The sequence below is a fragment of the Chelonoidis abingdonii genome, unplaced genomic scaffold, assembly GCF_003597395.2.
Source record: "Chelonoidis abingdonii isolate Lonesome George unplaced genomic scaffold, CheloAbing_2.0 scaffold0024, whole genome shotgun sequence".
Taxonomy (NCBI): domain Eukaryota; kingdom Metazoa; phylum Chordata; order Testudines; family Testudinidae; genus Chelonoidis; species Chelonoidis abingdonii.
This window is the reverse complement of record NW_027424285.1, coordinates 106,324-122,400: the sequence shown is the minus strand read 5'-3', so window position 1 is coordinate 122,400 and position 16,077 is coordinate 106,324. Positions and strand designations below refer to the sequence as shown.

General features: G+C 59.6%; 1 protein-coding gene across 1 annotated transcript; it reads left to right on the top strand.

Moving 5' to 3' along the window:
* The first annotated feature begins 1,597 nt into the window (after positions 1-1,597).
* Positions 1,598-14,733, top strand: DCAF11 (DDB1 and CUL4 associated factor 11). The gene is made up of 15 exons (XM_032804706.2): positions 1,598-1,699; positions 2,887-3,132; positions 4,580-4,707; positions 4,998-5,119; positions 5,228-5,292; positions 5,374-5,474; positions 6,034-6,180; positions 6,284-6,338; positions 6,988-7,056; positions 7,466-7,523; positions 11,643-11,828; positions 11,917-12,070; positions 12,481-12,633; positions 13,128-13,234; positions 13,662-14,733. Exons 2-15 carry the CDS (start codon positions 2,978-2,980, stop codon positions 13,788-13,790), a joined length of 1,629 nt encoding a protein of 542 aa, XP_032660597.1. The 5' UTR covers positions 1,598-1,699; positions 2,887-2,977; the 3' UTR covers positions 13,791-14,733.
* Positions 14,734-16,077: the final 1,344 nt, after the last annotated feature.

Sequence of the window (16,077 nt, the reverse complement as noted above, 5' to 3'; positions counted from 1 at the left end):
GTCCAAATCCTGCCCCCAGATTCCTGTCTTGGAAGCCAATATATATATTTTCAAATGATGTAAAAGTGTGAGGGCTCTGGCTGGGGCTCTGGGGTGTGGGAGGAGCTCTGGGCCAGGGCGGTGGGGTGTGGGGGTGAGGGCTGCAGGGTGGGGCTGGGGATGAGGAGTTCAGGGTGCAGGAGGGGGCTCAGGGCTGGCATGCGGGGGGGGTGAGTGCTCTGGCTGGGGATGAGGGGTGTGAGGTGTAAGGGGGCTCAGGGTTGGGGTGAGGGGGTTGAGGGGGTTCAGGGCTAGGGCAGAGGGTTGGGGTGAGGCGGTGTCCCGCAGTCCCCGGGGGAGGCTCAGGAGCTGCTCCCCACGCAGCCAGCCGGGACTTGGGGGATTCTCCTCTCGGAGCAGCCTGGCTCCGGAGCTTCCCCCTTCCCGGGCCTGACCCCGGAGCATCCAGCGTCCCCGTCCCCCCGGGGGGTCCTGCCCCCCGACTCCGCAGCCGGCGGCAGGAACCCGGCGTAGGACAGAGCTTGTAGGCACCGACTCCGGACCCCTAAGTCAGGTCCGTCCTGGGGCCAGGGAGGCCGGACCCCGGTTCTGGGGCCCCCTCATTTCCCCAGCCAGCTCCAAACTGACACTCTCCAGCCCCCCCTCTGCCTTTGCCCCTTTCCCGGGCCAGGAGCCACCTGACCCCTTGTTCTCCAGCCCCGTCACTGGGCACCTTGCCGGGGAGGGGCCCAGGAGACCCCATCACACCCGCCCCCCAGGGCTCTGCACCAATCACACCCCCTGCCCCCCATCTAGAGACTGATGAACTGCAGAGGGGAAACTGAGGCACCTGCACAGTATTCACAGAAGACATTCCCACTTCATCACACCAGGCAATTGCCCCCCCAGGCAAGGGATTATGGGTAACTGGGTAAAGATCGGTCCCTGAGCAGGGGATTGTGGGTAACCTGGCAATCGCCCCCTTCCAGGCAAGGGATTATGGGTAACTGGATAGCGATCAGTTTCGGGGGCGGGTAACAAGTGAAGCGAGAGGGGGCGGGCCAGGCGCGCTAGGGGGCGGGTATAAGCTTCCCCCAGCCAATCAGGAGCTCCGGAGCCCCCCTGGTGACCGTCGGTCGTAAAACATCGTCTATGCGGGGAGCCAGGATCCTCTCAGGCCCGCCTTCCTGTCCCGTCAATCATCGATCCATTGTCCAATCAGGGAGCTGGCTCGCGCTCACTGCTCGCCTCCCAGTCTATGGTCTCGACCAGGCCCTGGTCAAATCAGAGATTCAGTGACCCTCGGGAGCCTGCCTACACGTAGCCTGTCAATCTTTTTTAATGTCCAATCAGGAGAGTCGACGCCTTCTTTAAAGGGGCAATTATTAGGCCCAATCACTCCATGCCAACCAAGTCCCCACTGTCCCACCTCCCCGTTTCGTGCGTCAGTCGTATTGCAACTGTCCAATCAGAGAGCCCGACCTTCACCATAGCCCCGCCTCTTCCAAAGCTGTCACTCTCAACCCAATCAGCGAACTGTCGCGAAGGTAGCGGGCCAATCAACGTGTCCGAATTTTCTACAACGCCCTCTAACCTACTGATGTTGAGAGGAGGAGCCAATCAGCGTGCGCCGCGCTTGCCCCCTCCCCTCTCGTCTTCCGTTAGAAGCGACTACAGCGCTAAAGGTGTAAACAAGGCTTCGCGCTGCGAGCGCTGGAGGGTGAGGAAGGTCTCGCGGTTCGGGGAAGGGGGGAGTTTGGAGTGGCTTCTGATTGGCCACGGCCGGGCCGCAGGGGAGGGGGAGGAGCCTGCTGGGGAGTAAGGTGGGTTCTGATTGGTGAGGGGGGGGAGGGAGTTGGGCTGTGGGCTGGGGTAGCAAGAGGGTCCCCCAAGTATGGGACGTTCTGATTGGTGGGCCTGGGGGAATATAGGGCGCTCTGATTGGTGGGAGGCGCTCGTGAGTAAGAGGCGCCCTGGTTGGTGCAGGGGGTCGAAGGAGCTGATTAGTGGATTAGAGGCTGGCATATGAGAGGGAGCAAGAATCGGGGCTGTGGTTGGTTGTGCAGTCAGCAGGCCCCTGTGATTGGTGGGTGACACGCTGAGGGAGCAAGAGTGCCCCTGAGTATAAGGCGCTCTGATTGGGGGATGGCTGCTAAGGTGTCATTGGTGGGTTCCTGTGCTATATTGAGGGGAGCAAGTGTGTCCCCTGAGCACAGCCTCCTCTGATTGGTGGGGAAGGGAGGGGACGGTGAATGTACCGATCTGATTGGTGGGCAGCTGCTGAATGTAGCACAATGGCCCCCGAGTCTGAAGGGCTGTGAGTGGTTGGTAGCTGTGGTATATGAGGAGGACAATACTGCTCCCTGAGTATTAAGGGCTGTGATTGGTGGGTGGCTGTGGTATATTGAGGAGAACGGGACTGTCCCCTGAGTATAAAGCGCTGTGATTGGTGGGTGGCTGTGGTATATTGAGGAGAACGGGACTGTCCCCTGAGTATAAAGCGCTGTGATTGGTGGGTGGCTGTGGTATATTGAGGAGAACGGGACTGTCCCCTGAGTATAAAGCGCTGTGATTGGTGGGTGGCTGTGGTATATTGAGGAGAACGGGACTGTCCCCTGAGTATAAAGCGCTGTGATTGGTGGGTGGTTGTGGTATATTGAGGAGGATGGTACTGTCCCCTGAGTATAAAGCGCTGCGATTGGTGGGTGGCTGTGGTATATTGAGGAGAACGGGACTGTCCCCTGAGTATAAAGCGTTGTGATTGGTGGGTGGCTGTGGTATATTAAGGAGGACGGTACTGTCCTGTGAGTATAAAGGGCTCTGATTGGTAGGTTGTTGAAGTGTATTGAGTGGAGGCAGTACAGTTTCTGAAGGCCTCTGATTAGTGGCTAAAGGTTTTCCTTTCAGGGAGCTTCTTGTTCCTGATTGGCTGCAGGGGGAGTGGGAGAGGAGCCAACACACCAGACCCCTGAGCCTAGTTCCAAACAATGCCATAAGTATGGGTTCCCGTAGCAGCAGCAGTGCCAGCTCTGGGGGCCGGGACCCCCAGGACGGCAGGCCCCCGAGGGGCTCCAGGCTCCTTCGGAGTGAGGAAGAGGAGGAAGGGGACGAAGATGTGGATCTGGCCCAAGTGCTGGCATATCTACTGCGCAGGTAATTTACTTCATTGCCTACTCCCCTATGTGCTGCACACAGAGTCCTTCCGTCTGCCTAGAGTTGCCAACCGTCTAACTGCAAAACTTCCTTGCCCCGCCCCTTCCCTGAGGCCACACCTCTTGCTCACTTCATTCTCCGCTCTCCCCCACCCTTATTCAGTTTCACAGGGCTGGCGCAGGGAATTGGGATGCAGGAGGGGGTTGGGTTGCAAGCTCTGGGAGGGAGTTTGGGTGCAGGGGGGGCTCAGGGCTGGGGCAGGGGCTTGAGTGTGGGCTGGGGAATGGGGCCAAGGGGTTCGGAGTGTGGGCTCCGGGTTCAGCCTGGGAAGGGTAGAGGTGTGGGGTGCAGGATGGGATGCAGGGAGCTGGCTCTGGGAGGGAGTTTGGGTGCAGGGGGGGCTCAGGGCTGGGGCAGGGGGTTGGGGTGCAGGAAAAGGCTTGGGGTGCAGGCTCTGGGCAGCGCTTATTTCAGGGGGGCGGTTCTTGGAAGTGTGGGCATGTCCAGCTCCCGGGCTCGGAGGCAGACAGGTGGCTCTGCGCGCTGCCTCTGCCTGCAGGCACAGCTCCCGCAGCTCCCATTGGCTGTGGTTCCTGGCCAATGGGAGCTGTGGAGCCGGCACTCAGGGTGGAGGCAGTGCACAGAGACTCCCTGGCTTCCCTTGCACCTAGGAGCTGGAGGTGCCAGCTGCTTCCAGGGCAGGCAGGGGACCTGCCTTAGCCTCGCTGCGCGACTCGACTTTTAGTGGCCTAAAATTTCCCGGGTGGGGTTCAGTAGCCTCTGGGAGATGGAGGCTGATCCCGGGAGACTCCTGGCCAATCTGGGAGGGTTGGCAACCCTACATCTGCCACAGTGTGGTGCTGGCTCCGATCTGGCCTCAGCTGGCAGAGGGAGTGGGCTATGGGGCGTCTCCCTTCCCCTCCCAAGTGGAACCACAAGACAGGGTGCAGTGTAAATGCAATGACGACTCTGCTGCCGGATCGCATCAGTGGAAGAAAGCGACCTCAGTCGCTTCCTGACTGGCCCTGGCAGACCTCGTCCCTGCGGGATCCCGTGAGATGCAAGCAGAAAATCCAGTTGGAACCATCAGCACGTGGGGGGCAGGCGAGGAAAGGGGATCTAACCGATCTAACCTCTTTGGGACTGGAATTAAATAGTGGCTCATCAGGTGACCCCGAGCTCCCAGGGAGACTCTGTGCCCCTAAAGCTACAGTGCTGGGAGAATATCACGCAGGAGCCGAGAGGATTTGACCCAGATGATCACATGGCTTCCTTCTAGCCTAAGAATCAACAAATCCTTCACACCAGGACACTGATGCAAGTTTCTAGATGGTGTACCCCGGACTCCTGGGTTCTATCCTTCCGTGATGCCAGCAACCTCCTGGGCTAGGGTTTGGGGAAGGGGAGGTTGAGCTGATGAATGAGCTCTGGTTTCTGCACCCCGCAGAGGTCAGATTCGGTTGGTGCAGGGCGGAGGCGCAGCCAGTGTCCGGGTGGTCCAGACACTGTCCGATTCGGACGATGACAACGACAGCGCCTGGGAGGGGCGGATGGGAGACCGTTACAACCCCCCAGGTACAGACCAGGATGCTGGGGTTCGGCCCCCAGATCTGGGAGGGGACTGGGGTCTAGTGGTTAGAACGGGAGGGCTGGGACCCAGGGCTTCTGGGTTCTGTCCTCAGCCCTGGGAGGGGAGCAGGAGCTAGTGGTTAGAGCGGGGGGACTGGGTTTTATCCCTGGTTCTGGGATGGGAATGCGGCTAGTGGTTAGAGCAAGGAAGCGGCTGGGAGCCAGGACTCCTGGGTTCTATTCTCTGCTGCTATTTATATCTGGTACATCTCTCTGCCCCCCCCCCCCCCCCCCAGTGGATTCCACGCCTGACACACGGGATGTGGAAAGTAATGAGATCAAAACCCAGATCCAGCTGGCGAATGGGATGCTGGGCTCCAGACGAGCTGACCGCAGCATCCCCCACCTCCTCCGCCAGGTACATGGCCCCTCCTGCAGGGGAGCCCTGGGGCTGAAGAGGAGTGGGGTCTGGTGGGTTAGACACAGGGACTCTGGGGTTCTCACACCCACTCTGTTCCCCCTGCAGAGAGAGTGGGGCTTGTGCCACAACAGTAGCTTTTCCCCGGGTGAGCGCTCCCGTGTGATGTCCCAGTGAGTATCAGTGGAGTGGGGTGGGTGGGGGGCACAGGCAGGAGACTCCCCACTGACCCGGTGCTCTCTGCACCTCCCCAGCTTTCTGCCCAACCAGCTGGTGTTCACCGACTCCTACTCCCAGAAGGCCTTCTGTGGCGTCTACTCCAGGGATGGACAGCTCTTCTTGTCCGCCTGTCAAGGTATGGGAGGGGGGTGCACTTGGGGCAGTTTATCAGCTTACCCACAATCCCCTCTGCTCTAGCCACAGGACTCCCATTGCTGCCCGTCTGCTTGGCCTTGTGGGAAAACAACATCCCAGAATTTTCTCTCCTTCTGCCTTTCAGAAGGGGGTAGTACCGGCTTCCAGTGCCACCCACTCACTTGGCATTGTGGGTCAGGGTCATGCCCTTGTGCATTGTGTGTAACCACTCTACCAGAATCCTCTCTGGTTCCATCTGAGGGTCCTTCCCTATACAGCTCAGCTGCTTTGCATTGTGGGTAGCTCTTGGGCAAGCAAAGAGGATTCTGGGAGGGCATTTCCCACAGTGCACAGTGGCTGGGCCACCCTGGGCGCAAGCAGAGAGGATTCTGGGAGGGTGCTTATCCCTTTGTATTGTGAGTAGTCTTCCCAGAAACCATTCTGTCCTGCGATGTGTGGTAGACACTCAGCACTGCCCCTTCCCGCTTTGCATTGTGGGTATGGGCCATCCTAGCATCCTCCCTCCTAAACCCTCCCTTCTCTCCCTGCCCCCCTCCCAGACCAGACGATCCGCCTGTACGACTGCCGCTACGGAGGCTTCCAGAAGTTCAAGAGCATCCGGGCACGGGACGTGGGCTGGAGCGTCCTGGACGTCACCTTCACCCCCGACGGAGGCCACTTCCTCTACTCCAGCTGGTCCGACTACAGTGAGTAGGGACTGGGGGCGAAGTCTGCCTTAGCCTTGCCCCCAGGCAGGAAGCACTGACCAGTGTCTCTCTCCCTCCCTCCTTCCCCCCCCCCCCCACCCAGTTCACATCTGTAACATCTATGGCGACGGAAACGTCCACACGGCACTGGATCTGAGGTAATGGGGGGGTGGGTGTGCCATGATATGAGGGGCTGGAGGGGTCACCTTTCATGATATGGGGGGATTAAAGGGGCTATTGGTCATGGTGGTCTGGGTGGGGGGGATTGCCTGGCCGGCGATGTATGCCACACCTTGCAGAGGGAGAAACTCTTCTCCCCACCTCCACCTCCCCAACCCTAGGTCCCTGCCAATCTGCCCTGGGGCGAGACCCCTCCCAGACCCCCAGATAGGAGGATCAGTTAGACCCAGAGCATGGGAGAAAGAGCCACCAGCCAGGCATGGAGGGAAAAGATTCCCTGAGCCCCCTCAGGTCCCTGGCCCACTCCCTCTAGAGTCCCACCTCCTGCTGTGGCTGATCTCTTGTGCCTCAGGGGAAGATGGAGGGGAGGGAATACCCAAAATGGAACTGGCCAGATGTCCATCACGATTGCTTCCTGACCCCTGCAGGCTGCAGCCCTGAAGCATGAGAGTGGAGGCTGGGTATAAGCTTCAGATGAGCACATCGGGGGGCAGTGCATGCCCATCCCATTCTCCCCAGAGGCATGAAGGAAGGGGAAGAGCAGGGGGACCCATAGATTCATGGACTCTGAGGACCACCCCCCTCTCCCCCAGCCGCAGGATTTCAGTGTCTCTTTCCTCATCACAGACCAGACGAGCGCCGGTTCGCTGTCTTCTCCCTCACAGTCTCCTCCGATGGGCGGGAGGTGCTTGGCGGGTAAGTCACAAGGGCACCCCCAAAGCCAAGAGCAGCCCAGGTGGGCTCCTGCATTTCCAATCCGGTCATGTGGCAAGAGCAGAGATGATTCTGGGACAGCCCTTACCCATAATGCATGGTGGGAGGGCCACTGCACACAATGGACTTCTGGGAGTCCCTCCCACTCCTTTCTAAAAGGCCCATGGGCAAGAGTGGAGAGGATTCTGGGACAGCAGTTGACCACCTAGCCATGCGCTGTGGCTCTTACCCACAATGCATAGCAAGGTGAGCCTCAATGAGCCGGGTTAGACCAGCTAGGCACCCCTCAGGCTCATACCTCTCCACCAGGGGGGCAGGGTCACCCTCTGTACCCTCAGAGCCTGCTCCACCTCCAGCCTCGCTGCCTGATGCCTCAGTTTCCCCTCCCCAGGGCTAACGACGGGTGCGTCTACGTATTCGACCGGGAGCAGAATAAACGGACCCTCAAGGTACCTCCCCTGCTGGGGGGCAGGCAGACACACTGGGGGCAGGGAGGGTTCTGGGAGGGTACTTACCCACAACGCTGTGTGGGTGCAGTGGGAGCCCCTTGGTGACAGCAGAGCGGATTCTTTGCACAGACGCTCCCAGCCCCAGAACACTTCTAAAACCTGGAGTTTTATTAAACTGTATATGCCAAACTGAGCAGCTGCAGCTTGCCACGTGCCTGCTGCTGAGCCCCCTGAATTCTGCTCCTACCCCGGCGCCCCAGACCTGTCCCCTTTGACCTCTTCGGTTGACTTCCAAGCCTTTGCAAGTGCTACGTTCTCCCCTCGGAACCGGGACTGGCGTGGTACGATGGTCCGTCGCTTCCTCCCACGCACCCGGGAGTCCCGCTGGCTCGTAAGCGCCGTCTCAGCTATGCCAGGGCTTTGTGTGAAACTAAAAAACCCTGGATCCCACGGGCAGAAGGGACCGGCGTGCTCATCTTGTCTGACCTAGATACTGCGGCTCATAGACCACCGCCTCCCCAGTGATTCCTAGAGCAGCGCTCTTGATTTTAAAATCCCCAGTGACAGAGAGTCCACCATGCCCCTTCATAAGTGGTTCCAATGGTTAGTTATTCTCATGGTTAAACATTTACACCTTATTTCTGGTCTGAACTTGTCTAGCTTCAGCATCCAGCCCCTGGGTCTTGTCACAGTTTTGCCTGCTAGAGTGCAGCGCCTCTTAGCAAATATTTGTTCCCCACATAGGAACTTGTATAGACTGTGATCGAGTCAGCCCGTAGCCTTCTCTGTCAGACTCCAGAAGCTTAATTGGTTTGGCTTATCCCTCGAAGGCAGGTTTCCCAAACCTTGAATCGTTCCCATAGCTCTTCCCTGAACCCTGGGCGTAGCATTCCAGCCACGGTCGCACCAGTGCATATTCAGAGGTGAAATAACCCCTGGATGGAGAGGGTGGAGCAGTGCAAATAATGGATTTCTGTGCTTCCCTGGCGATTCCAAAATGCATTTTTTTCCTTCGGATTGGCCTAAAATCCAAACCTTTTGATGGATCAACTCAGAAAAGAATTAGTTCCGGGTGGAGTGAAACATTTTGACCCAACCAAGAGGGGTTGTTTTACTGCTCACCGTTCAAAAACATTTGGTTTTAATCAAATGAAAGGAGACTGAGCAGAAAGTTGGGAAATGGAGACACACAACGTTTCGATTTGGGGGAGAGGTTCTCGCACTTGCTTTTTTTTTTTCCCTCCTAACCCAAAGAATCTGGTGAAACCTGCTCAAATTAGCAAAAAGTTTTTGACGTCACAGATTCTGCATTTTTAGCTTCAAAGAAAGCACAGAAAAAAGTCTGTGGCGTGTGACAGACATAAGGACATCCCGGGGATGCGTTCACCAGTCCGGTAATTGGTTTAGACACTAAGTAGGTGCTCAGATGTCGTCACCGCTGGACGTCTTTTTCTCTCTAGCTGCGAGTGTCAGCGGCTCTTTCTGGCGATTTCACCTTTGTCCACTACAGCTTTCAGACCCCATGTTCTCGTTTTGACACTGATGCCTTCCAGCCGCCGGTGCGAAGGTCACAGCGTTTGAATTGGCAGCTCCCAAACCATCCTGCTCCTTCCCCAGCCATGGTTGGAAGGGTTCAGAGTTCAGTGGCTGCTGCCGTCACGTAATGCAGTTGATCTTCGACCTGCATATGACTGAAGTCTGAATTCCTCTCCTCGATCCGAGCTCAGATTGGGCTCGTTTGCCTTGTTCTCAGCACCTTCTATGGTGGCGCTGAAGTTACAAAGCAGTAAAAACTTTGTCTCCTGCTTTCACTCTGACTGGACAGTCCTTTCAAGAGTAGTACATTTAGCTTGAAAGCCTGGCCCCCCTGTAAGATTCCTCCCAAATGCTCTGTCCCCTGTTCAGAGGCTGTGCCGGGCGCTGGCTGATCCTAGCAATTCGTTGCGCCTCTTTATGGCCCCTGGGTGCCTCTTTGGAGTTCCCCGGGAAACCCAACCCCAGCTGAGATGCAGAAGAGTGGGAGTCCCATGGCGTCGGATCGCCACGTCATGGTGGGCAAACCAGGCTTGTGAGTTTCACCTCAGACTCTGGAATCTGCTCTCCATAATTCCTGCTAAAGTTCAGCTGCATCTTTTTGTTTCCTGCTAAGCTACGCCTCCCGTTAGAGGCCAAGGCCGCAGTAAACCGGCTGGGTGCCAGCTTCCGGGATTTTGGCTCGCCAGAAATCCCAGTTTCAAGCCAAGTGGCCCCAGCCCAGCTGCCCTTTCTTCAGGAGTGGCCGGCTGTGCTGTTTGACTAAAACGCACCATCGAGGGCGGGGGTGACACAGCTCCCGCAGGTGTTCGGCTCTTTGTTCCCTTTGCTCTCCCCTGAGCGGCTGTGAAATCTTTCAGCCCGCGGCCCTTTCAGTTTGATCTTCCAATGTTAACTCCAGCAACAGAGGCATCCCGGAGCTCCCATCTCTTCCCTGTTTCCACACGCTTCTGTACTGCGGAGTGATCGCAGAAGTGCTCACCCCCAGACCGGCAGCAGCGTCCCCAGCCCTGCTGACCTGTCCCCTTTTGCCTCTTTAGCTGAGTGCCAGCCCTTAGGAGAGAAGCAGAGCAGAGAAATGATCTTCAAAGAGCTAATGCCACAGGGCCAAGCAGCTAGGCCCTTTTGAGCAAGAGCAGAGAAGATTCTGGGAGGGGGCTTACCCACAATGCAAAGCTGCTGGACTGCCCTTGAGAGGACCCACAGATAAGCCCCCTCCCAGAATCCTCTCTTCAAAGGTGCTGGGCTGCCCTGGGAGCCTTTGGGAGGACAAAGAGGATTATGGGAGTGCACTTACCCAGAATCCTAGAATCATCGAACTGGAAGGGACCTCGAGAGGTCATCTCATCCAGTCCCCTGCACTCATGGCAGGACTAAGCATTATCTAGACCATCCCTGACAGGTGTTTGTCTAACCTGCTCTTAAAAATCCCCAATGATGGAGATTCCACAGCCTCCCTGGGCAATTTATTCCAGTGCCTAACCACCCTGACACGTAGGAAGTTTTTCCTAATGTCCAACCTAAACCTCCCTTGCTGCAATTGAGGCCCATTGTTTCTTGTTCTGTCTTCAGAGGTTAAGAACAATCTTTCTCTCTCCTCCTTGTAACAACTTTTTATGTACTTGAAAACCGTTATCATGTCTCCTCTTCTCCAGACTAAAGAAACCCAATTGTTCAATCTTCCCCCATAGTTCAGGTTTTCTAGCTCTTGAATCATTTTTGTTGCTCTTCTCTGGACTTTCTCCAATTTGTCCACATCTTTCCTGAAATGTGGCTCCCGGAACTGGACACAATGAGGCCTAGTCAGTGCAGAGCAGAGCAGAGGAATCACTTCTCGTGTCTTGCTCACAACACTCCTGCTAATACAGCCCAGAATGAGGTTTGCTTTTTTTGCAACAGCGTCACGCTGTTGACTCCTATTTAGCTTTTGATCCCCTAGGACCCCCAGACCCCTTTCCGCAGTGCTCCTCCTTCCCAGGCAGTCATTTCCCATTCCGTATGTGTGCAGCTGATCGTTCCTTCCTAAGTGGAGCACTTTGCATTCGTCCTTATTGAATTTCATCCTATTTACTTCAGACCATTTCTCCAGTTTGCCCAGATCATTTTGAATTTTAATGCTATCCTCCAGAGCACTTGCAACCCCTGCCAGCTTGGTATCACCCACAGACTTTAGAAGTGTACTTGCTGTGCCATTATCGAAATCCTTGATGAAGATATTGAACACAACCAAACCCAGAACCGATCCTTGTGGGGCCCCACTCATTAGGCCCATCTAGCATGACTGTGAAACACTGATCACTGCTCTCGGGGAACGACCTTCCAACCAGTTCTGCACCCACCTTCTAGTAGCTCCATCTAGGATGTATTTCCCTAATCTGTTTATGCAAAGCGGTTGGGCCCCACTGGGTCCCTGGAGTGAGAGCAGAGAGAGGGAGGTGGCTTACCCACAATGCAAAGCAGCTGGACTGCCCTGGATAGGATAGAGAGGATTATGGGAGCACACTTACCCACAATGCAAAGAGAGCAAGGAATATTCATGCAGGGCGCTTACCCACAATGCTGTGTAACCCCTCACCCCCGCCCCAGATTGAGTCCCATGAGGATGACGTGAACGCCGTAGCTTTCGCCGATGGCAGCTCCCACATCCTCTTCTCTGGGGGCGACGACGCCATCTGCAAGGTGTGGGACCGGCGCACCATGCGGGAGGACGACCCCAAGCCAGTGGGCGTGCTGGCCGGCCACCAGGACGGCATCACCTTCATCGACAGCAAGGTGAGCACCCCTGGGGGCTGAATCTCACCGTGTGGTAGAGAGGGCTGGGTGCAGGGTGCTGACCTATCTCTGCCTCCCTCCGCCCCAGGGCGACGCCCGCTACTTCATTTCCAACTCGAAGGACCAGACCATCAAGCTGTGGGACATCCGGCGGCTCTCAGGGCGCGAGGGGCTGGAGGCATCGCGCCAGGCTGTCACCCAGCAGAACTGGGACTATCGCTGGCAGCAGGTGCCCAAGAAAGGTCAGCACGAGGGCATGTAGGAGTGAGAAGTGGGGTGAGAAGGGAGGGGGCAGAGGCCATGGAATGGGAAGCAGGGCAGGGAGCAGGGAGGGGAAGTGGAATGAGATGGGGGAGGGACAAAGGAGGGGACGGGAAGTGGGGGCACCAGGTGGTGTTCTGGGGAAAGGGGGGACAGGAAAGGCATGGGAAAGGCACTGTTCAGCTACCGTGGGGTGGGGCAGGAAGTGGAGCACAATGGGGGGGAAGGGGAGGCAGAGAGTAGAGGTCAAGGGGGATGCAGGAAGTGGCATAAAGGGTGGCATGGTGGCCTTGAGCCTGCCTCCTTGGGGAGGGGGAGCAAAGCAGGAAGTCCCGCCCTGGGGACGGATCTGGTGTGAGTGTGGGCTGGCTCTAACCCTGTCAATCTCCAGCCTGGCGCAAGACCAAGCTGCCGGGCGACAGCTCCGTGATGACATATCGGGGCCATGGTGTGCTGCACACGCTGATCCGCTGCCGCTTCTCGCCCCTGCACAGCACCGGCCAGCAGTACATCTACAGCGGCTGCTCCACCGGCAAGGTGGTGGGTGAGTGAGGCAGGGGCAGCGAAACAGGAAGTCCCACCCACCAGCCAAGGGCCAAACAGGAAGTCCTGCCCGTAGGAGGGTGGGGATGGGGCTGTGACATGGGCCAGGGCCACCAGTGTACATACATGTGGTGGAGCCACTGGTGGGTGGGAGTGGGGCAAAGCACAGGGGGAAGTGCCATGGGGGGGGAGGTCCCCAGGCTTTGGACTGTACCACTGAGTTCAAAGTGGAGGAGGATGACTGGGAAGGCCCATTCCTTCACACGGGGCAGGGGGTGTTTGAGACTTGGGCAGTACCACTATATGCTGTAGGGGGAAGGGATCCAGTGGACGATACTGTAACAGTCTATGTGAAATGGGGAGTGGGGGCAGCCAACCAGGGCAAGGTCAGGAGGGCTCATTGTATATGTGCGGGGGAGGGGGGGGGACAAATGGCATGTACCACTGTAGTGGGCTGGGGAGAGGGAAATCTCATTCCTGCTGCTCTGCCCCCAGTGTACGACCTCCTGAGTGGGCAGATCATCAAGAAACTGACCAATCACGAGGCCTGTGTGCGTGATGTCAGCTGGCACCCCTACGAGGAGAAGATCGTCAGCAGTTCGGTGAGTGGGGGAGGAACAGGGGCTGTTCTGCCTGGGGTGCTGACACCGTGGGGGGGGACGTTCTGCCCAAAGGGGGGAACCCCAGCAGGGTGGAGGGAGGAACCCAGTGGCGGATGCTCTGCCTGAGGAGGGGGACCCCGGCAGGGTGGAGGGGGGATCATAGCAGGGGGGGGCACTGTGCCCGAGGGGGGGACCCCGTTAGGGAGGAAGGGGGAGCGTAGCGGGGGGGGCACTGTGCCCGAGGGGGGGACCCCGTTAGGGAGGAAGGGGGAGCGTAGCGGGGGGGGCACTGTGCCCGAGGGGGGGACCCCGGCAGGGTGGAGGGGAGATCCTAGCAGGGGCGGTGCTCTGCCCAACGGGGGGGACCCCGACAGGCTCCTGGGGGCGCTTTCACCCCCCCCCTCTCTCTCTCCCTCCCCCCCGGCAGTGGGACGGCTGTCTGCGCCTGTGGGAATACCGCCAGGCTGAATACTATGAAGACGATCTCAGGCACCCCACAAACCTCCCTTCGGCTGGGGAGGCCCCCGCAAGCTCCCCCGGCTTCTCGGATCAGTAGCGCGCGCCCCCGCAGCCAGGGTGCCCTGTTTCTCAGTGCTTGGACTTGTGGGGACTGCACTGGGGGGGCTCTGGGTCCTGCTGTGGCATAGACACCCCAAAAATCCTCTGCCCTGTGGGGGGAGGCTTTTCTCTGGCTCAGTACCCCAAGGGCAGTGTGAGGGGAGGAAATCAAATGTTCCCCCCCCAACCACTGGGGTGCACGGCTTCCGGAAACCCCCCGGGACATTTGATGTGTATTATGGATTGATGTGTAATTTACTGGGCAGGGAATGGGGCGGAGGGTCTGACCCCTCTAGGGGGCGCTGGCTCTGACCCAGCCCCAGGACAGGGACTGGCTAGCTCAGGGTGGGGGTAGGGAATGGGGCATGGGGCCTGATCCAGCCGCAGGGCAGAGACTGGCTGGCTCAGGGGGGCAGGGAATGGGGCACGGGGCCTGATCCAGTCCCAGGGCAGGGACTGGCTGCTCAGGGTGGGGGCTAGGGGGCAGGGAATGGGGCGCGGGGCCTGTCCCTCTAGGAGGCGTGGGGCCTGATCCAGTCCCAGGGCAGGGACTGGCTGCTCGGGGTGGCGTGGGGCCTTTCCCCGCACATGCCAGATGGGGCCTGCACCCCCCAGAGGGGCATCTGGGCTCAGTAGTGGGGGACCTCCAGCAGGAATCTCGCTACCCCCCTAACTGTGGGGGAGCCTGGCTGGAGGCCCCCACCCCATCTTCAGGACTTGTTCTCGCTTGCCCTGGCGTCCCTTGGCCAGCGGGGGGGGGAGGGAATCTGGGGTCCCCTGCGTGGCATCCCCTGCAGGGACGCGGGGGTGAAGGTGCAGGGGTGCCTGGCTGGAATGTGGGGTGCAGCCCCCCTATTCTGGGACCAGGGCCCCGCACTAGGGCAGTTTGGGGGGATTCTGTCTGTGCCACCTGCTGTCTGTCAATAAACCTCTGGCCATTCCTCAGGCTGCGTCCTTGGGGGCGGCGCCCGGGCTCAGCTGTCGCCGTGCGTCACTGCGGGGGGGAGGCCATGGCCGGGAGCGGGGGCCGCCTGCCCCTCGCCCTGCTGGCCACCGTGGTCCGGGGCTGGGCGCTGGCCCTGGCCGGCCCTGCTCGTGTTCTCTGTGTCACCGCGAGCGCTGCGCCTGGCTCCTGCGGCGCCCCCTGCCTCGCGCGGGCGATATCACGCCTGGCCTGGCGGGCGCCGTGTCTGCCTGGGGCCCCCTGCCCTCCCCCCCTGGCCCCCCGACCCCTCACCGCCAATCCGCGCCCACCCGCGCAACTTCTTCAGGCCGGTCGAGCCGCCCGGGGGCTCTCAGCATGGTGGGGCCCAGGGCAGGGAGGCTCAGGGCTGCTGTGGGGGCCCAGGACTGGCCGGGCAGGCCGCGGGGACCCGGGCAGGGAGCGTCCGAGGGCTCTGAGGGGAGACTGGCGGGCAGGACAGGGAGTCCCGGGGTGTTGAACCCGGGCAATGCGGTCCCAGGTGACCGCCATGGGAGCCAGGGGACCAGGCAGGGAAGGCCCTTGGCTGGCGTGGGGCTGGGAAGGGGACATGGTGGTTGGGATCATCCGCGGGCAGGGCTGGCGGTGAACGAGAGAGAATAGTCTTCCTGCACCAAAGGGGAAGGGTGGGGGAGGCCTCCATTCCCCTTGGACCACCTGGGTCCCCTCCCACCCCAACACCCTCCAACTCCGGACACCCACTGCCCCCCCCAAATAAGTACCCTCCCCAACCCCCCTGTACCCTCAGCCCCTTGCGAGGTGGGGGGCAGGGATCCCTCCGCTGGCCTCCTCAGGCTGCTTCACCGCCCCTACACGGGCACAGGAACGCCATGGTCCTCCACAGCAGGCCAAGCTCCCCTCCCGCCATGCCACCCACCTTAGCTGGCGGGAGGAAGCCCGTCCCGGACGCCTGGGTCCCTCCAGAGCGCACGCTTCGCTCCTTTTGGGGACATGGGCCGGGCGCCTCCGGCTGCGGCCGGGGACCAGCAGGGCCGTACCAGCCTGGTAGGAGTAGAACGGACAGCCAGGGTGCCCGCGGCGCGCCCACCAGCGGGCCCGTAGCCGGGCCGTAGACGCGCGGTGCCACCAGCCAGCAGGAGGTTTTTTCCCACAGCCCACCAGCTAGCACGTGAGCAGAAACGAGGCGACAAGGGGGCGCCGGCCGGGTGCCCGCGCGGCCAGGTAGCGCCGGGAAGAACGGCCAGCTCCTCGGCCAGACAGCAGGACAGCAGAAAGGTGAGACACGGAAACGCGCGGGCCGGGAGGGCAGGGAGCCGCCAGCCGGTGCCCAGGCGGCACGGGC